The sequence below is a fragment of the Macaca fascicularis genome, chromosome 13 (genome assembly GCF_037993035.2).
Source record: "Macaca fascicularis isolate 582-1 chromosome 13, T2T-MFA8v1.1".
Classification (NCBI taxonomy): Eukaryota; Metazoa; Chordata; class Mammalia; order Primates; family Cercopithecidae; genus Macaca; species Macaca fascicularis.
In genome coordinates this window covers 91,381,662-91,403,355 of record NC_088387.1, presented here as the reverse complement: position 1 = coordinate 91,403,355, position 21,694 = coordinate 91,381,662, and the positions used below count along the sequence as shown (strand labels likewise).

General features: G+C 45.4%; 1 protein-coding gene across 1 annotated transcript in view; it reads right to left on the bottom strand.

Annotated features, from left to right (window-relative positions):
• CAPN13 (calpain 13) overlaps window positions 1-21,694 on the bottom strand; it is an 85,615-nt gene that overhangs the window by 41,484 nt on the left and 22,437 nt on the right. Inside the window, exons 3-6 of the mRNA XM_074012044.1 lie at window positions 14,412-14,484; window positions 12,762-12,877; window positions 6,803-6,939; window positions 589-763 (exon numbers count right to left, since the gene is read on the bottom strand). Of these exons, the coding sequence (XP_073868145.1) occupies window positions 589-763; window positions 6,803-6,939; window positions 12,762-12,877; window positions 14,412-14,484 (501 nt within the window). The remainder of the gene's footprint in view (window positions 1-588; window positions 764-6,802; window positions 6,940-12,761; window positions 12,878-14,411; window positions 14,485-21,694) is intronic.

The following is a 21,694-nucleotide window of genomic DNA, read 5'->3' as shown; positions in this document are numbered from 1 at the left end:
CGCCCGGCCAAGCCCGTATGTTTCAAGATGAAGGAAGCATCCCCGCAGATAGAAACCAGATGTCTCAGAACAGACTCAAATAATTTGGAGGGTCACTCAAGCTTTTCAAAATGAATCATGCTGCCTTTGGGTACTGCCATTAGAGCCAGTGAACATCAGAGGGCCCCGGGGGACTCTGTGTAAACTTCAGGCAAAATACAAAGGAGTGGTCCACAGTAGCAGGAGCTGCAGCCGCCTTCTCCAGTGCATGGTAAAACCCACTGGTTGCCTGGGAGCTGTAGTAGTAGGTCCAGGCTCTGGGCCAGCAGCACTGGAAGCCTTTTCCAGCCACTTATGAGCTGTGTGATGGTGAGCACCTTAGGTAGGCTCTCTGAGCCTGCTTTCTCTTCTGTGAAGTGAATTCTGCAATTTCTGTCTTAGAGGCAGGCTACTGCAGGGTTCAATGAGGTGACCCAGGTAATGCACACTGTCAGTGTTCGTTAGTGGTGGCAGCTTGCCATACCCTTCTTAGCTGAATGCGCCCCTGGCTGAGCATTCCTGGCTGAGGAAAGGCTTGAACTGGTGCAAAAGGGCTCCCCGTTGACTTACCTCACTTGGAGTGGCACAGGTAATCAGGGAGCCTGCCTTGATTGCTGTCTTCACTGCCTTCACCAGGTCCACAGGGGAGGAGTGCAGATGGATGTTGGTGATCACGCCTCCCGTGAGGTCCACCAGGGCATCCTCGAGGAAGCCATAGTGCAGATCGGAATAGGATCCGAGCAGCCTGGGAGGGGAACGGGGGATGAACCATCGTGGTGCCTTTGGTGAAATGCTCCGGGAGGGGAACTTGTGCACTGACCCTCTGCCTATTTCCCAGGTGAGAGGCTGCCTGGTCCACTCCTGACCATGGCCATCTACCTCCCATTTGCCTGGATGGAGATTCTAGCACTGTCTGCTGCTCCAGGGGCTCCTACCGTCCTCTGTACCTTCCTGCCCTGGTCCCCTAGGCCTGCACGGTCCCATAAGTGGCAGCACTGATGACAGGCTGCGTGTGCCTGTGCTAGAGCCACAGGCCAGGGGTTGAACCCTACCTTTGCCACAAATTTGGCTGCTTGACCTTGGACACATTAAGGAGCCTCATGGGGCTATGTTCCACATAGTGCCTGGCACGTGGTCATTCCTTAACGAGTACTGGATATTACTACGTTGAGTATCTCCTGCTTCCCATTCAGTTTAACAGCAGTGTGAAGTACTGACTATGGGCCAGGGACTATGAGAGGCATGTGTTTAAAAACCCCGTTCTTGCCCTCTAAGAGCTCACAGCTATACCCTGATGCTGGCAGTGGTCATTGGGAGCCGCTGTTCTCACTCTGCAAACCCTGATCCAGAATTCCCATCCCCAGAATTACCCACTCACCCCCAGATTATGAGGGAGATCACTGGCTTAACTAAAGGTAACATAGGTAAGGATGAGTCTTACGTAACATAACCCAAAAGCTTAAAACCCTCACCCCCTTCTCCAAAGCATCTCTTCCTGCCACGCCACCTCCACCCCCGCCCATGGCATTTCTGTTTCTGGGAGATGGGCAGGGCCAGACCCAAGAGGCCTACTGTTCCCCAGGAGAGAGGGTGGCCTGATCAGTCACAATGGAACCTCTCACGCAGCGGCCAGACAGTCAGATGTGTTTTGAGAACTTCAGCTCCCATCCATGGGGTGAATTGGAAGGGTTCCATGGAATTTTAAAATTTAGGCAGGGCAAGCTCACAAAGGATGTGGAACTGAGGCCAGATCAGGCAGGAGACCCTGGCATCAAAGACGCCCAGCAGGAGCCACACTCACTGCTGCCTCTGTCACTCTCGCCAGGGACCTACGCGTTCCTGTCCCCGGTGGCAGATAGAGGCAGAGCCCTTCGAAGGGTGGTAGGCAGTGGAGGAAGTCCTTGCTGCAGCTTTTGTTCTGGTAATGCAAAATCACACATGGATCAGGGCCGGGGTCCGTCCTGCTGCCCCCTCCAATTGGGTCTTCCACCCTGGACAAGACCCTTCCCCTCCCTGTCCTTGGCCTTTCATCTGGAAGCTGCAGGGTGGACTGGATCAGCCCTCAACACACCTTTCTCACTGTTTCCACCTCTGACATTCTCTCCTCCTGGGGATCACACAGAATTCCGGTAGATTCACTTCAGCAAATACGTATGTATCAAGCAGTCACTATCAGCAGGACACTGCCCCAGGCACAAATGCTTAGAAGGAATGGCTTAGAAAGCCTTTTATTAAAGAAAGCTGAGGATTTCCAGAATGAAGGGGCATCTCTACAGGAGCCCCCATGTGACAGATTAATCTTGTTTTAAAACTGGTTCTAAACCTTATCCTCCTTCTCTCCCTCTCTCTGACCCAGGGTCTAGATTCTTCTCTCTGGAGCATTTGCTCAGTCAACTGTAGAGTTTTCTTTGGTGGTGAGCGTGCCTGGTTGGGGCTGAGCTCTGGAATCCCTCGCTGTCCCACGTGGTTCTGGCTCCTGTTCCATCGACCAGGGCATGGCTGAGTGTGCTGGAAATTCACAAGGACTGGGGTTTGGGAATCCATTCCCCGCCAGTGCGACCTCCTGCTCTTTGCAACAGCCCTTTCCTGGTGATATGCTCACGGCGCCTTTCCTGGCTTCAAACAGGGCTGTGCTAAAGAACAGCACTCCAGAAAAGCCGTGGTGGGGCCTGGCCCCTCCCTCACTTCACTGTTTCACTGCCTCTGGGCCCCATCTGACGTCCTGCACCCACGGCATCCGGCAGTCATCTCGGAGTCACCCAAGACAACCAGAGGCACCCCCTGCCACTCATGGCCAGAGCCCTTGGTGTCTTCTGAAGCTTTCTCTTACTACGCATCCACAATGCCCATGAAACCTGTCCCAGCAGCAGCTGGGTGTTTTGACAAGGAACTATCTTTCTGCTTTCTAAACATGAGCTCATGGATCCTGCTGATGTTCAGGAACATGGCAACTATTCTTAGCCCCCTTTGCTGACAGGAAGTAGAAAGGAGAGAGAGAAAGAACTGTATTCACTGCAGCCACCACTATTCCTCATCACCTGAACCAGGAATTCTGAGACAACCTTGTCCCCATTCCTCTGCTTCAGCCTCATTTGGGGGAAATGTCTTTCTGCCCGGCAATCATATGAAAGAGGAAAGAATTCAGATAGAGCCGGAGCAGATGCTGAAATGCTGTAAAGAGTCTATAAAGGATGGTAAGCAGCCTACCAGCTCTCATCCCTCAGTCTCCTCTCTTATTTCACGACCTCTGGGGAAAACGAAACCCTAACTATGGTTTTCATTTGACTTGACCAATTAATCTCCAGACTCCCCAGCTGCAAGGAGAATAGAAAGTTTGGAGTCCATGTGTTCACTGGGCTGTTGCCTGCACCCTTGGAGGGAAGAGGTCCATCTCCATCTGGACAGATGGGCTCTCTACGTTTGGGCTGTGGTCCTTGTGTGCCAGACACTGAGCTCCACAAGTAGCAAAAAGACAAATCATTTTCCTGTAGGACTGACAATGTCAGGGATGGTGGGAAGGCATGGGAAGTAGTGACTAGGGAAAAACGTGCTCACTCCATCCTCATCTGAGTGTGATCTTGGGCCAGTCATTTCACCTCACTGAGCCTCAGTTTCCTCATCTTTCAAAGAAGGTGGGGTTTGATGCTGACAGACGTCCTTTCTGGCTCTGAAACACTGTAAGTCTATGTGATTCACCCCTGCATTTTAGAGCTTCCTTTTTTGGATAGTGAGGGGTGGGGAAGCTTTTAAACAGCTTTAATAGTTTGAGACATTTTATCCTCTGCTAGATTTCTTTAAGCAGTGGAATGCGGATGCCACGTCCATGTTCCTATTTGTTTTCAAGCTGAATGATTGCTTTAGGTCATCTGTTAACAAAATGGGGTCAAAGTCATCATTTCCTTCTGCAAGCTTTCTAATTCTCACAGGGAACTACTGGTCTCCCTGTTTTTACATAAGGATAAAACAAGGCCCTGAAGAGAGGAGGGCTGAATCCGTATTGAAAAGATAATGGCAGTGTTTTCATAAGTAGCTTAGAAGTGAATTAACCTCCCAAACATGTGGATTGGTTCAACAACCTTGGCTGTTATCTGGGCTTCATTCTCAAATGCTAATGAGCAGCTCTTTCTGACACTGGAAATGAACAAAAACTATAGTTTTTCACAAGTTTGCCTCAAAAAGAAAGAATGCACAAAAAGAGGTCTTGAGGCACCTTGCTGTTTGGACTGTGACTTCCAGAAGGACCGGGACTGGGGTGGACTGTGGGGCTATCACCACCTCTAGGGCCCAGGACTGCACTTGGCAAGGGTGCAGAACGGATGGGGAAGATAATGATGTCCCCTGGCCAGGTGAGTAAAGACCCGGCAGGCCCAGCTTAACTACGTGCACCTACCACCCCATCACAATTCGGAGACTCAGCTTCTCCATCTGTGGGCCGAGAGGCTGGTTAGGATGATCTCCAGAATTTTCTGGATCTGTGATGCTGTCCACTCATTTTCTTCTCAAGGGTGTGGTCCTCTCTGCTTTCATCTGCTAGCAGTGATACCCAGCTCTGACACTTCCCTCGCCTCTTCACGGTGCCTGCCTCACACACAGCCTCTTCTGAGGGCAAGTGTCCCCTCCCCAGCTCGTGCCCCTTTGTAGCCACTTGACCCAGGTCATGGCCGATTGGACCGATGGGGTCCTGACCCAGGCTTGACCAATAAGACTCCAACTCTCTGGATTGGAATCAGGTACTGGGCGGGGAATTGGGTAGAAAGTAGCAGAAGGTAAAGACAGAGGCACAAGGCTAGGCGGCCTGATGAGGAGTTCAGAGGAAGCAGGGGTCCTCAGAAAGTCGGAGCAAGGAGGCAGCAGAGGAAGATGCACAGCAAAGACAGGCACCTGGGTGGTAGTAGGAGGAGCAGGCCAGCTGCAGAGAGGAGCAGAGCAGAGCAGAAGCCACAGCAGCTGCAGCAAAACCAATGCCAGAGCCTTTCTCCAGGCCCTGGGGACCAGCCCCATGACAGTCCCGGCCCTTGGAACTCTGCGTACCTTCCTGTCCTATTTCCAGGTGTGCCGCTTTCCCCCTTCATAATATCGTCACTGCGAGGTCTTGCTCTTTTTTTTTTTAAATTTATTTGTTTCATTTCATTTCATGAATTTTCTCTTTTTTCTTTTCTTCCTTCTTCCTTCCTTCTATCCACATTCTTTTTCTCCTCCACCCCAAGACAAGCACTTCAGGATGTGGAATGTGCACCTTTTGTTCGTATGTGTTCTTGTGAAATGAGAATTGCAGGGCACAGAGTTTCCATTTCCATAAATAACAGTGCATGGGATTGCTTAGTGCCTCTTACCTCATTTGCAAAAGCCAGAAAGCTGGAGAGTGCCAAGTGTTTGCCAGGATATGGGGATCCAGGAACCCCCAAATAGCACAGGAGGGAGTGTGCATACAGGCAGCCTCTGAAGGACAACCTGACAATACTTATCTTGGCTCCATGCACGTCTCACACCCACTAAGGACACTTCTAGGGGACCGCGAGGACCCTGCCTCTCAGAACCGTCCCGGTCACCGTGCACAGATGGGATCTGTGGCTTCTGACTGCTGCATGGCTCTCCATGAAGTGTGTCCATCCATTGTACCCACTGACCTCAGTGATGGACACTCCATACCATCCTCGTGGCAGTCAAGAACATCCTCAGATGTGTCCCTTTAAGGGCCCCCAGGAGTGTCCCTACTGGGTGTGAGAAGTGCGTGTAGTGAAGCGAAGTATTGTTGGGTTGTCCTTCAGAGGCTGCCTGGGTGCACACTCCCTCCCGTGCTGCTGGAGGGTCCTGGATCCCCACATGCTGGCGAGCACTTGGCATTCTCCAGCTGTTGCAGTCTCATAGGAGGAGACGGATGTGTCATTACTCTTCGTGTTTACATTGTGTTGATGACGGAAAGTTTGAGTGTATCTTCATCACCTCTGTGGGTGTTTAGGACAGGGCCCTCTTCCTCACACACACATGTGCACCTCCCCCATCCACAGTCCTGCACACATCCACTTGAGTCAGTCTGAGAGCGTCTGTCCCAGTGCCAAGCACAGTGCCTGGCATATGGTTAAATGCTCAATAAACATCTGTTGAATAAAAGCAACCCAAAGAATCTAAGCACAACATGTGAATTGGGATGTTTATAAGTTCTTAAGCTTGTCAGCACCGAAAGGCAGTCCCTAAGTCATGGTATTTTGACCATATGAGAATGAGCATGTCCTGCCCCACACCCACACATAAATGCCACCTCATAGCAGCCATACCGGGTGCCCAACTGCCTGGACCACCCCAAGGATGGCTTTATTTGAATCACTCCCATTGTTAGAGATACCTCCTCCCCCCTATCCCCTCTCCCCTTGTTGAAATCCTGCCCATCCTTTGAGGCCTCACTCAAATGCCATCACTTCCACACAGCCTCAGCCTGACTTTCTGTGAGTCAGAGAGTCAGAATTGTTTACTCTCTCCTCTGCCCTCTCGTCAGACTTTGACCGTGATATTATTAAATATATTTCTTTGGGCCCTGATACCAGCCTTGCATTAATATCATTGTCAATACATATCTCTGTCCAGCCCCTGCCCTGCCCACTCTTCACTATGTGCCTGTGGGATCCTCCTGATGGCCCCAACACTGACCTTTGCACGTGGTGACTGTTTATGGAGACGCCCAGCCAGGTGGCAAAGGCTACAATGCTCCAATGGGGACTGTTTGCATTCCAGGTAGGCAGGACCAGCACTGAGACTCTGGGCTGATGGGTGGCGGGGTTGTACTTACTTGGCATAGGCTTTCTCCAGCAGGCAGGGCCAGAACTCTTGGTTTTTGTGGCGAGGACGCACAAAGAGGCACTTATCTCCCTGGACAGGTAGGCGGTCATCAATCACCACTTCCACCCACTGGCCACATTGCCAGAACTGGAAGAGAGCCAAGCATATACTTTCGGACACAGCTGAGGCAGGAGGGAGCTCCCGGGTCCCCCAACTTAAGCCAAAAGTTGTAACATGACCTCTACAATGTAATAACAAACTCTATCCAGAACAAAATCCCAGCCCAGGTTGCCAGGCAGGAGACAGGCATGTCATCTCCACCGGCAGATGGAGAAAATGAGTCACAGACCAACTTAGTCCAGGAAGATATAGGCAGGGAAGAAGCAGACTTGGGTTCTAGCTTCACTTTGCTCCTAAGCGTTGCCTCTCTTTGGCAAGTCCTTTGTGAGCTTTAGTGACACAAATGAGACTCTCCAGGTACTTCTTGTGCACAAAATGGCAATAGGGAAGCAATGCTACCAACAGAGGAGAGTGGTGGGGGCAGGGCTAGCATGACAGAGGCAGAGCCTGCAGGAGCTGAGAGCTTGAAGGAGGAGGCAGGATTTAAGCACGTGGCAGGGATACAGGGAAGGTATCCCAGACAGGAGGCACACTGTGGGCAAAGGCCTGGAGACAGATGACATGGGTGGCTCAGGAGGACTGAGCAGTGACAGCCTCCCTCTGGCCCCTCTCTTCTCCTGTCAAGCTGCCCTGCCATTATAGCAGCAGAAAGGATACTGGCTAGTGTTGCTACTGCTAAGAGTGCAAATGAACCAGATGTTCCTCTCCAAAACAGACTGTTTGAATCTTTAGCATTCAACTCTAAATGGTTCACCCGGGGACATGGCCAAATGAGGAAAATTCATAACAAAACCAGCTTTTTGGATTCTCTTTGCTGGCCTCCCCTGTGTAGGAGAAGCAGCAGGGCTTCCGGCTTCAGCCCTGAGCTTTGGCAAAGGCCAATTTCCACTGGGTGGACTCCATGGAAAGCTGGGTGGATGGGATCGCTCATCCACATGGCCTTTTCCACATCTGGATGTCCCAGATGTCAGGCTGTTGCATCCAGCCGCGGATGCAATTTCAGAGCAGAGATAGAGATTGAGACAGATATGTCAGTGGAGACATGTTTTAATAGTTGCTAATGAGCCAGTGCACTGTGGCGGGTTCTGCATAGCTGTGGACTTGCGTTCCTATTGCAGTGAGCAGCAAGATGTGTCAGCAGTGAGGATGAGAGGCAACAGGGATGGTTTTAGGACGGTGATTACCAAATGCATCCGAAGCACTAAGAGAAGCTAATCCCAGTCCCTAGAAGGGAGTACCAAAAGGACAATCTGGATTTTGTGCTTAATTGGGTGGCAGCATATAGTAGATAGCAGTCAGTCGGTGGAAATGCAGTTGAATGCTGGTCTTGCCTCTTATTACTTTAGCAACAGATGTTGGACAAGATAATTCTCTGGGACTCAGTTTTCTCATCTGTCAAATTGCAGTAGGAGTAAGAACTGCCACATAGGTTGTGATTAGGATCAGATGAGACCATAAAAGGTGAGATTATGAAAACAAGATTGTAGTTATGAGAGTAGAGACTCCTTTTCAGTGGCCATTTGGTTCAGCACCTAGGACAACGCCTGGCACACAGTAGGACGTTAAGAATGAGTAAGTCCTGGCTAGAATGAGCTTCTCTGGTTAGTTCATCTTTCTTTCTTTCTTTTTTTTCTTTTCTTTTTTTTTTTTTTTTTGAGACAGAGTCTTGCTGTCACCCAGGCTGGAGTGCAGTGGCACAATCTCAGCTCACTGCAAACTCCACCTCCCAGGTTCACGGCATTATCCTGCCTCAGCCTCCTGAGTAGCTGGGACTACAGGCACCCGCCACCATGCCCGGCTAAATTTTTGTATTTTTAGTAGAGACGGGATTTCACTGTGTTAGCTGGGATGGTGTCGATCTCCTTACTTCGTGATCCGCCCTCCTTGGCCTCCCAAAGTGCTGGGATTACAGGCACTAGTGCCTAGCCTAGTTCATCTTAAAAACAACTCTTAGCCCTATCTTCCCACACCAGCAATGCTGACCAAACTTGCTCTCCCTATACAAAGGGGACATCAGATAAATTTGCCACTCTCAGAGACGATGCAAAGGGCCTGACCGGTGGTAAAGAATGAGGCCACCACCTGCATTTCCTGGTTCATGCCTCTGGGTGGGGAGGACTGGCATTTGGATCATGTCTGTACCTTCCAAGAACCATGCTGGAGGTCATTTTGCCAACACCCAGTGGTCTGACAGGGAAACCAGAGTGTTTTAGGCAAAGCATCTGAGGTGACCTGGGCACTGGATAACTTTTGGAGAGCAGTACACAAGCTCGCAGCAATGAGAGGAAATCTACAGAGGTCAGGGCACTGCAGCTGCTTCTGGGGAACTGTGTGACTTTCTTCACCACCCAAAAGAGCAGAGCGTGTCTTGCCTGGGCCTTGAGTTGTCCTAACCGCCTAAGTAGCTCCACCAATGCTGGGGACAAGTCCAGACACAGCTCAATCCTGGATCCTCTAGCTCACTCGCTGGTGTGGTCCTTGGACCAGCAGCAGTATCATCACCTGCCTGACAGAAGACCTAACATGCAAATAGCTGAATGTAAGGAGGCAAGAGCAAGATAAAGGAAGGGCCCAGAAATAATAAAGGGAAACTTAGTTGACTGGAAGGATACAGGTCTTCAGATTGAAAAATATCACTGAATTCCCAGACAAGATGAATTTTTAGCAGGTGTGTATATAGATATATTCCAGAGAAATTTCTGAACTCCAAGGAGACAGCCCTTTTTTTTTCTTTTTTTGAGATATAGTCTCACTGTGTTGCCAGCCTGGAGTGCATTAGTGCAGTGGCACGATCTCAGCTCACTGCAACTTCTGACTTCCTGGTTCAAGGATTCTCCTGCCTCAGCCTCCCGAGTAGCTGGGATTACAGGCATGTACCACCATGCCCAATTAATTTTTGTATTTTTAGGAGAGACGAGATTTCACCATGTTGGCCAGAAATGGCCTCAATCTCCTGACTTTGTGATCTACCCACCTCAAGCTCCCAAAGTGCTGGGATTACAGGTGTGAGCCACCACGCCTGGCCAGCACTTCTTACAGACTCTCAGTTGGACAGAACACATTGCATACAAAGTCAAAGTCCAGAGAATAGATTACCATGAGATGTTTCTTCTGCAGCACTGGAAGCTGCAAGACGACGAAACAATGTTTACAGACTTTTCAGGAAAAGAAACATGATCCAAGAATCGTAAACCTAACTGAAATATCATTTTTAAATGAGAGAAAAGGAAAAACTCTCACATATTCTGAGGAAATTATTCAAGGAAATTCTATCTAATAAAGATTTAATTAGAACAAAAATCTTAAGGAGAAATGAAGGGTGGGAGAAACAGTGGTAGGCAATGAGTTTCAAATACGCTTTTTATAAGAAACACACCTATAACCAAGTGAGCATGAAATTAACAATAAAGAAATGAACAAAAATATAACAGGGAAATGTACATAACAGGAAGCTAAAGTGGCAATAGGAATATCAGGTAAAGAGGAATCCAAGGCCAGAGCATTAAATGCAACAAATAGGGATATTGTACAAATTTTGTTGCAAGAAGAAGATAGCAAGATCATAAACCTTTGGGCACCAAAGAACATAGCAGGAAAAGTGTAAAGCCAGAGCACCTGAAAACATAAGAAGAATTCTCCTAACAATAACTATGGGAAGAACTTTTCCTCTTTGTTATGATCTAAAGAATCAAGCAGACAAAAAATAAGTAAAGATAAAAGACATAATGACAGATAACACAATTGGAAATCATAGAGCTTGATTCAGTATGTAAAACTCACAACCATTGGATAATGTAGATTCTTCTTTTGTGTCCATGAGCCATTTATAAAAACTGCTGTGGGCTTGGCTAGAAATAAAACTACTTTATTAATCTCCCCAAATGCAGACAGTTATGAATTATATTCTCCAATTATAATAAAACAGAAACTCAGTAACTAAAAGATTACCCCTTGCAAAACTTAATCACTTGAAAATCAAATAAACTTTAAAGAAACAATCCCTATATGATAAAAGATACAAAATCTAAAATTGTATTATCTTAAAAATTAATAAAAGTAAGACTTTTTATATCAAAACCTATAGACACACATTTCAGAGGAAATTAAAAAGACTACGAATATTAAGTGTGAAGTTTCAGAAAATCACAAAAAGCAATACAATCAGGAGAAAGTATAAAGGAATTAATAAAGATAGGATTGAAATAATTAGTTATATAGAAAACAAAACCTCAAAAGGAAAAGAATAGAAAGACTAATGAAAATCAAAAGTTGATTAGTTAAAAAAAAAAAAAAACATACACACACAACACCCACATAACAGATTCATTGGATAAAGAAAAGCAGAATTAAGAAAAAAAGGAAAAGTAAAAATACAGCACAGATTAAGAAAGTAGATTTAGTCACAGATTACAAGAAGTTAAATGAATTGTCAGAGATTCATATAAGCAACTCAGTGGCAATATATTTGAAAATACCAAAGAAACAGTTGATTTTTCTAGTCGAGTATAAATTTCAAGAATTAACTTCGGTAGAAGTAAGAGACCTGAACAGATCAATAGCTATTGAATACACTGGAAGAATTAAAGAAATCACATTTAAAAGGGAGGCAGGCCCAGGTAATTTCACTATTGTCTATTTTACTTTCAAAGAACAGTTAATCAACGATTAGCTTTCATTATTCTACTTATTTCAAATCAAGGTATGTAAAGCTCAATCAGCTTGTTTTAAAAAGCTGGCAGAACTTAAACATGATAAAAATAACATCAACTAGAAACCACTTTTATGCATGATATAGGTACAAAAATTCCAATACAATTTTTTAACAACTTGAATGTACTGAAAGAAGAGTGAATCAAGAGAGCACATTACTGAAATCAAGAGAAGGCAGGATCTGGCTCTTGTCACTCATTCAAAATTGTGAGGTTCTAGCTTATGTGACAAGGCAAGAGAGCAAAATAAGTTCTACAGATATTAAAAGGAGAGACAAAATTATCTATTTGCAGATAATATTATTAGATAACTAAACCATTCCAGATTCTGTTAAAGAAAGAATTAAGAACTAATAAAAGAATTTGGTAAGGAGCCTAGATACAGTTTAATATATGATAAGCAGTAGCTTTTCTCTTTTTTAGCAGCACCAAGTTCAAAATGAGGGAAAAAGACCTCAATTACATGAGCCACAAAATTATAAAATGTTTGAGAATGAATTTATCAAGAAAGATACAGCACCAATATGAATATTACACTTTATTGAAGGGCATAAAACTAGTTCTGAATAAATAGAAAGGTATCCCGTGTTTCTGGAAAGGAAAACTTAAAATTTTTTTAAAAATGTAATTTTTCTAAATTAATAATTAAATGCTGCTGCATTCTGTATCACAGTGGCTTTAAAAAAATAGACAAAATAATTTTAAAATTCTCATGGAAGAATAAATGTGAAAGAATTACCAAGATATTTTTGAGAAAATGGTAATGAATAATGAAGGAGAACTTATCCTACCAGATGTTACCACTTCCTATAAAGCTACTGTAATCAAAATAGCACAATATGGCACAGGAATAAACAGAGACAAAAATTCGATGTTAGTTACAGGGTTCTCGATCAATGACTCTTTTGCTAATCATTTCTGTCATTTCTTTTTATTCACACAAAAACATTTCAACTCTCATCTTCCCTGTGTGTTGTCAGACTACAAGCTTGAATCCTTTTTTTGGAGGTAGGGAGGGTAACTAACACAACTGTCACTTTCATCTCAGGCTTCCAGGCCATGAGAAAACTTAAGACTCTCACCTTCCCTGTACTCACAGAGAACCCCGTAGTATAATGAGTGTTGCAAGGGCACACGTACCCGGAAACGGAAAATCCCGGCATACTGGTGTGAAAAGCTTTGGACCCTCAGGATCTTCTGCCTGTACTGTGGGTTCTGAGTCAAGGAGCCCAGTGCTGCCAGGAACCAGCAGTCAGCTGTGAGGGGAGATAAGGCAGAAAAGGCTGATGGGACACACTTGGAAACCCCGTCCCATAATTTAAAAGGTCCTTACCACCAGAGGCCACACACTTCCTTCTAAATGATGCATTTTTTTTTCCTCTGAGGAGAACCAGGGGAGGGAGTCACAGGGACTGGCTCCAAGCCAGATAAAGAAGGGGCAGAGGTGGTGGTGGTGTTCATGGAGTCTCGCTCTGTTGCCCAGGCTGGAGTGCAGAGGCACGCTCTCGGCTCACTGCAACCTCCGCCTCCTAGGTTCAAGCAATTCTCCTGCCACAGCCTCCACAACTGGGACTACAGGCACGCACCACCAAGCCCGGCTAATTTTTTGTATTTTTTTAGTAGAGACAGGGTTTCACCGTGTTGGCCAGGCTGGTCTCAAACTCCTGACCTCAAGTGATCCACCCACCTCAGCCTCTCAAAGTGCTGGGATTACAGGTGTGAGCCAGCACGTCCAGCCTCTGATTCTCTTTTTGCCAGAGGTGCTCAGTTACAGCAAATGTTGGCAATGATGCTCTGTACAATTGAGGAAAACTGATTCACGTTTTTCTTTCCTGTTAGGTCAGCCTCTCCCTGTGCAGAAGTAGGGGGGTGTTCTCTCCTTTTCCTCCTTGAGGGATGCATGGCCTTGAGTTTCTCCTTGGATGTCCTTGTAAGCCCTTTTGAGTCCTCTCCTCCCCTCCCTGAGTCCTTTCTCCTTCACCCCTAACATGATCAATTTGTCTTTGAATGCCATTTCATGCCAGGCACTGGGTTCAGTACAGAAGCCACAAAAACGGCCTCAGAGAGGTCCTTTTTCCAGCTGGTGAAACCCTAATAGGGGAACCATCGGCTGGTGGCCAGGCAGGCTCTATTGACTTGGTCCAAGGCACGGTGATTTCACCAGGCGAAGTTCAATTACAGGACCTATCATCTGCAAGCTGACATTTTGAAAGCTTAGAATGTGTTCTCGAAAGGTTGTTGTCTTTGCTGTCTCCAACTCCTATCCACTTTCCAGCCAGCTCTGCCCTTTCATTCCAATGCTTCTCTTTCTGAGGGTTCTCTTGGCCACACCTGGAACAGCCCAGGTACCTCCTCTTGGGCAGCCCCTCCTGTTGCCCTGTCCATACCCTCCAGCTCTCAGTAGCTCCTTTGCTCTGGGGCTGCCTGGTGGGGTGGGAAGCAGTCAGAGAGTGCTGGATTCTTAACTCTGTTACTAACTGAGTGTGTGACATTAAGCAAATTATTTTACCTCTTGGTCTCTCCACTGTCACATATATAAAATGAGGTTGTTGCACACACAAGGTGTCTTGCACGGTCACTGCAGAAACTCAGTGTATGTTTGCTTTCATTTTTCCTGTCTCCTTTTCCCCTGCTCATTGCAGGCTGCAGGACTGGGTGTGAGCAGTTTGTCCACATCTGCACCAAGGGAACTGGCCTTTCTCCCTTAGAAGTAGGGCAGGACTCTGTGGGTAGGCACCACCCTCCACCACTCCCTATCCAAGGCAGGGAGAGAAGATGTTGCACTCTTACCTGCGCCTCCTTGTTGGATGTCAAATCTGCTTATACCATCCAGGATGAAGTGAGGAGGACCCCCTGGTAAATCCTTTAGGAAAGAAGGAGAAAAGCTATGAGCATCATTCATTGCTTTGTATCGCAAAGTGACATCATTCACTTTGTCTTTCAAGGGTTGAGGTTAATTCTTAAAAAGGTGCTTAAAATCCGAGTTAGGAAAGTTTGCTGGGCTCTTTGGCCTTTATTGCTACCAGGAAGGCAGCAGGTATCATAGGGTGTAAATGTAACTGAAAAGACAGGCCATAATGCATTAGCATACTACACGAAGAGAGAACATAAATAAGGACTTGGAATCCTTGGATCAAATAGCCATTCCATCTCAACAAGCCAGGGTTTTAATAAGAGGTTGTAAATAAACCATAAAAAATGAATAGAATACGTTTATGAGAGGAGACATTTATAAATGTAATAAAGTACTATAGCTTTCATAATAAAGCTTTTGTTGTAAAATGGTATCTTTCAGAAATGAGCATCGGCATTCTGGACTCCAGGTTTAAGTTCAGCCATGTGCTGTAAGGGATATACAGTGCACACACCTCAGCTCTTTACCACTCCCTGGGTAACTCACAGACTGGGTCTGGAAGGCCCCAGTCCGCTTGTGTGAGGAGCTGGTACTCAGTGCCCGGTCCTTCCCTAACTTCTAACACACATAGTGCCTGCCAGCCAAAGAAAGTGGTTACGGAGGATTCCCCCAGTGCTACCACATCTGGGAAGAACATGAGGAACTGTCAGCAGGCACTGAAATTGTGAGAGTTCCCAAAGGGGATCCCCCAGGCACTCTGGGAGAACACCGGGCCACAGGTCTGGCTCCTGCCCCAGCACCAGCCATCCCTCTAGACTTGGCCAGGATGACCTCAGCCTCCTCTCTGTGCAGCTCTTTCTGGATTTGCATAATTTAGTAATTGGTCCTTGTATCATTTCTTTTCACATTGACCAATAAGTCTGCAGAGAGCAGGCCTGCAAGCTGGAATTGGATTCATTTGCTCAGTAGACATTCATGTACAGAGTCACGTGCCTTGTAGAACCTGCCAGCTCTTCATAAACTACCCAGATTTCTGGAAGAGATGCACACTTAGGGGAAAACGAAGGTGTGCCTGCCTGCAAACACAGGGTCCTGGCTTAGGGCATCATTTTACAAAACTCCTCCCGCTGCTTTCTCTACAACTAACTGACTCCGTCAAATGCCAGGAGGGGAACTCTCAGGCCCAGGCCCTTCCGGGTGAGGGGGACCCTGGGGTGGCACAAGGTCTGACCCTCTGCCAGAGCCATGGTGGGCAGAACTTTGGCATCTCCCTCAACGCAAGAAAGAGGGAAGGACATCCAGAGGGCCTTCAGGTGCATGCAGGGTTCCAAGTGGAGCCAGTTTTAAAATGGTGTAGGGCATTTCAGTAACCTTTACTTGTCTCCTCTCTCTACTGGAAAAGGGGACTTAAGGTCTCAAAGGAGGCCTGCTGTCAAAGATCCTCTACTCATGGGAAGTAAAGCAGGGATGGAGGCTGTGGCATTTTCAGACCCAGAACAAAGATGGCTTTGCTCCATTTTCTTGACTTTGGCCACAGCTCTTTTTTGCTGTGGTCCTGCTAGTTCCCCTCCAGGGATCCCTAGAGCAAGGGTAGGGGTGCTTGGAGAACCCATTCAGACAGACCTGGTGTGGAATCCTACTCTAACATTTCTTCCTGGGTGACCTTGAGAGCTTGAACAATTCCCTTTACTTTACTGTGCCTGTTTCCTCATGTGTAAAATGGGAACAATAATACAAAATGTAAGGACAGTTGAGAGAATCTAATGATGATGCAATCAAGGCAATGGCTGTCATTCATCAAATCCTTGCTGAGGGAGGGTACCTTGCTCCAGGATTCTCTCTGGTAGGCTCCCAACAGCCTTGCAAAGCTGGACCAGTCCTTACGTTTACAAATGAGGAAGGATGTGAAATACTTAGCACAGTGTCTGACATAGTACATGTTCAATAATTATTAATCCCCCTCTTTTGAAATATTTGCAAAATTAAAAAGGCTATACTCAGACAAACCCATAGCCTCAGATGCATTCATTATTAAACAAGATAGAATAAAAACATGAATTTAGCAGTAGATCTTAGGAAGAAAAAGACAAAAAGAGCCTCACAAAAATAGGAGGAAGAACTGAAAAGAACATTAGTGAATTATAAACCAGAAAAACAGCAAGATTAATAAATAAATTGTTCTATTATTTGCCATTGAAAGTAATGGTTAATAATGGTTTTTGCCATTACTTTCAATGACAAAAACCACAATTACTTTTGCACCAACCTAATATGTGGGGGAGGGTTACATAGACTCAACCTTTGGCAAATATGGTAGAGAAACCCAAATAAAAGTAGAATTAAAAATTGGGCTTTAGAAATATAAAATAATGATGTAGAATTCTATGCCAATCAATTAAAAAAATCCGATGATTTTCTGAAAAAAATAAACTTGGCTAAAATTGACTCATGTTAGTAAACAAGCTGAAAAGACTAACAGCCTTTGGATAGTATTTTAAAGTTACCAAAGAGTATCGCCCAGATGCCCTGTAAAGGCTTACAGGTACATGCAATTTTTCCTCTGAGTTCCCTCAAACTTTCAGAGAATAGAAAATTCCAGTGTCATTTACAGTTTCAGTGTAAAAATAAAAATTAAAAAAGAATCCTGCCACCATCTAAGAAGCCAGCATAGCCTTGATGCCCAACCTGAGAGAAAACTCACATACATACCAGACTGATTTTGGATAATTTGTTATCATTGTGTAGGATTTGCTGTAGAAATGCAGAATGCAAGGATGGTTTCACATCAGGACATCTACTAATATGAAGTAGCACTTACATGGGCCAAAGGGAAAAAAATTTGTATCCTTTCAATAAATGCTATGAAGGCATTTGATAAACACACAAGTTTTTATGATTTACTAGAATAATAAAAGTTAAAAACAAAAATTTTAGCTAATTAGGAACAAAAAGATATTTTAATGTGTTGAAAATTAGATGGTGATGATTTCAAACCACAATTCAATAGTCAACTTCAAGTTTATGGGAAAACATATGAATCATTTGCATCAAAGGTGGGCACAAAAGCAGCTTCTATGTCTCCTGTCTTCTAAGCTGCTTGTTCCTCCTGGACCCTGGACTTTAGAGCTATGACCAATAATCCAAAAAGAGAGACGGTAGGAAGGGATAGAAATGATACCCAGGAGCATTTTAGTCTGCCAGGCTGACTTCCTAAGACAAGGCCCATTAAGAAAATAGGTAAAGATGGCTGGGAAACTGAAAATGTGCTGACTCTGGGAAGGCCACCTGTTACCAGATGGGCCAGGCACATCAGGGCAGTGAAGCCAGTGTGATGAGAACCTAGATTAGATTCACCCTGAACTGGCAGCAATGGGCAGTCTCCAGTGAATCACCTAGCAGCTTCACAGACAGGGAGACTGCTGTGCCCTACCTCCCACTGCTGTGATTTCATAGGTCATTCAGAGATAGCGTTCAGGATTTGCATAGCTTCTCAGGGGATTCTGAGACTCAGCCAGGGCCAGGGAGTAAGTTCAGAGAAGTTGAGCGATTTGTCCCAGGTCACACAAGAAACAGGCTCTGAATCAGGTGTCTGCCTCCATAGTGTCTTGTTCTTCATTCTGACCACACCGGCAGTCAGCATCTTCTCAACCTTTTTGTTTTTGGATTCTGTGAGATGGACTTGGGCTTTGAGGGCTATGAAACGTTATTAGTACAGAAGAAAGCTGGGATGGTTAATTTTATATAGCATCCTAACTGGATCACAGAGCGCCCAGATACTTGGCTAAACATTACTTCTGGGCATGTCCATGAGGGTGCTTCCACATGACATTAACATTTGAATTGGTGGATTTAGCAAAGCAGATTCCCTTCCCAGGGTGGATGGGCATCATCCAGTCTATTCAGGGCCTAAATAGAACAAAAGATAAAGAAAGGGAGAATTTGCCCTTTCTCTGCCTGACTCCTGGAGCTGAGATATTGGTCTTTTCCTGTCCTTGGGCAGGGAATTACATCATCCATTCTCTGGTTCTCTGGCCTCCCACTCAGATTTAACTACATCACTGGCTTTCCTGGGTCTCCAGATTGCAGGTGGCATATCGTGGGACTTCTCAGCCTCTATAAGCATGTGAGACAATCCCTCCTAGTAAATCTCTCATTATAAATATATCAACAGGATATCTATTAGGATATATGTCAATATGTTAGTGGAATATATTTATATAAGATATATTGATATATTTACTAGCAATAAATATGTCAACAGGATATATATTAATGATTCTTGTTCTCTGGAGAGCCCTGAGTAATACAGAAGCCAGCAGCAATAGTCAAGCTAAGTAATCTTAGGAACTTAATTCTGGATCGTGGAGACCTTTCTCCAGGCAATGCTTGGGGGTAATCTCTGTTATATTAGGTATGTCAGAGCTCTTGTAATGCAAGGGCTCCTGGCATCTTAGAAAATACCCTCTCTGATGTGGTCCCAAGCCAGCTGCTCTCCCCTAATCATCTCCAGAGGTAGATGGAGAAATATGCCAAGAAATAATGTGACAGCACCCGGCATATTTCTGCATTCTCTCTAAAGACTTCCACATCCTCACATGGCATGCTGCTTTTGGGTAAGAGAGCCCTGTGTTTAGCCTCTTGGTAGTTGGCTCTTTCACATGGTGGCCAGAGTTCAGTCTGGGACAAGTGGCAGCATCACTCCCTTTCCTAGTTTTGCTAGAGGACTTTGATTTATTGGCATCCAAGTTCTCTGGCTGAATGACACTTGGCTGTTGGCAGGGTCACTTTCTGCCATTTTTTGTTACCTATTGCCTTATGGAATGCTTTCATAACCTAACCGGCACTTACAACTCTGCTTTTTAACCCCTTCCTTTCCTGAAGAACACATTTTGGTCCCAAGGTGAATCGTTTCTAGTGAATGATCCTTTCAGAAACTGCTCTGGCTGCATGGAAGGAGAGGTGTCACCTGGATAGGCAGTGCCTCACTCTAGGATGGCCACAGGCAGGAAGCCACATGGGGCTGTGCTGAGCTTCGAACACCGATTAAGCAACGTGCTTGGGGCACACAGCCCATTTTTCAGTTGAAAAGTAAAGTGTGTTTTACTATAAAATGGGTACGAAGATGAAATTTCAGTTTATCTGACAACATTGGTTATTGTTGTGAAGATCTACTGTTTACCATTGTGTACTGTCCAATATGGTAGTCACAAGCCATATGTGGATACTTACGTTTAAATTAATTTAAATTCAATAAAACTTAAACCTTTAATCCCTCAGTTGCATCAGTCACATTTCAAGTGCTCAATAGCCACATGTGACTAGTGGCTACTGTATTGAACAGTGCAAGAAGAACATTCCCATTATCACAGAATGTTCTATTGGATGGTGCTGATCTATTTAATGAGGATGATAATATTATCTACCTCACAGGACTGTGAGGCCAATTAAATGAAATATTGCATGTAAAGTGCTTAGCATAATACTTTACACATGTACATGCTTGATAAATTATCCATGAAATAAAAATTCTGCTAAAAGGGGTCCACTTTAAGTCCCAAATTTAGCTCAGGGAAATATCATGTGGATACCTCATGTGTAAGTGTAATTTCTTAGCACTGTCCCTTGCTGAGACTGGGGCTGTAGGAAGCATTGAGACTGATGAGGAGTCGGGTCCTCTCAGTGCCATTTGCACAGGGCACCATCATGGGCTGTTGTGGAGCCTGACTGGGGGACGGGGAGGGCTTGGGAACAGAATGAAGCAGGATGTGAACAGGGCTTCCTTCTACTTCAGAAAAAGTTTCAGCAGCAAAATGGATGAGATTATTAGGTTAATTGTTAGAGGAAGAAAGGACAAGAGCCAGAGGAAGGAAAGGGTAGGTACGATGGTGGGGAGGAGAGAGAAAGAAAGGTGTATGACACAAAACAACTTTTCTGCACCAGGCATAGAAAGCTAAGCCTGGTTCTTATGCCCCTGACCCTTGGGCTAGTGTTGAACCTGCCCAGCTGGGATAAATACTCAAAACAGAATGATGTCCCTTGTGGTTTACCAGTTGCCTATAGGAGGAGATTTCTCATTGTCTGGAAAAACTTAGAATGTGGAGAGGGCCTAAAATACCTTGGTGCTACCTCAGCCATTATATAGTTGTAGTTTAAGGGCCACTGGTAAGACCTCTGGTCAGGCACTCAGCAAGTTCTATAGCTTGGGAGTCAACCTTCTAAAAATAGTGATAGAAAGCAGAACATGAGGCCGGGTATGGTGGCTCATGCCTGTAATCCCAGCACTTTGGGAGGCTGAGGTGGGTGGATCACTTGAGGTCAGGCGTTTGAGACCAACCTGACCAACATGGTGAAACCCTGTCTCTTCTAAAATACAAAAATTAGCCAGGCATGATGACTCATGCCTGTAATCCTGGCTACTCAGGAGGCTGAGGCAGGAGAATAACTTGAACCCAGGCAGTGGAGGTTGCAGTGAGCCGAGATTGTGCCACTGCACTCTAGCCTGGGCAACAGAGTAAGACTCCATCTCAAAAAAAGAAAAAGAAAAAAAAAAGCAGAACATGAGAAGAAAGGCATTTTCTACACTCCCTGCCAACCTTCCTTCAGCCCCTACATAGTTTCCTCTGACCCACATTTTTCCCTGAAAGAGTTTCTTAAACTGGCCAAGGGCTGAAGCTGAGATGGCTGGACTGTGAAAGCCCAAGAATCCCAGGGAATAGGCCCTGAGGCTGCTACCTTATGACATTCTCCCAAATTAATCACAGTAACAATAACTAGTGCGCACTTAGTGTTTATACTGTGCTAGACACTGTTCTAAGTATTGTACTCAGTTAGTCCTTAAAGTAATCATATGTGGTACAGGTGCCATTTTTATCCCTAAAAAGGGAAAAAAGGGCAGAACATAGACAGATGAACTTTAGAGAGGGATTGATTCCTGTTTTACTCACATGAGGTAGAAGATTCTACTAGTGCAAAAAACATTACTAGTGACAGGCAGGAACCCAGAATAGGACATGAGCTTATGATGAGGACTTACAGGGGCCATTTAGCATGGTGTTAGGAGCTCAGGTCTTGAAACCAGACTCCTGGGTTCAAATTCCAGCTCTACTATCATCTAACTATATGACTTTGGGCAGAGGTACCCCTACTCTCTGATTCTGCTTCTCAGCTGCAAAATGAGGCTAATAATAGTATCTTATCATAGAGTTACTGTGAGGATTGA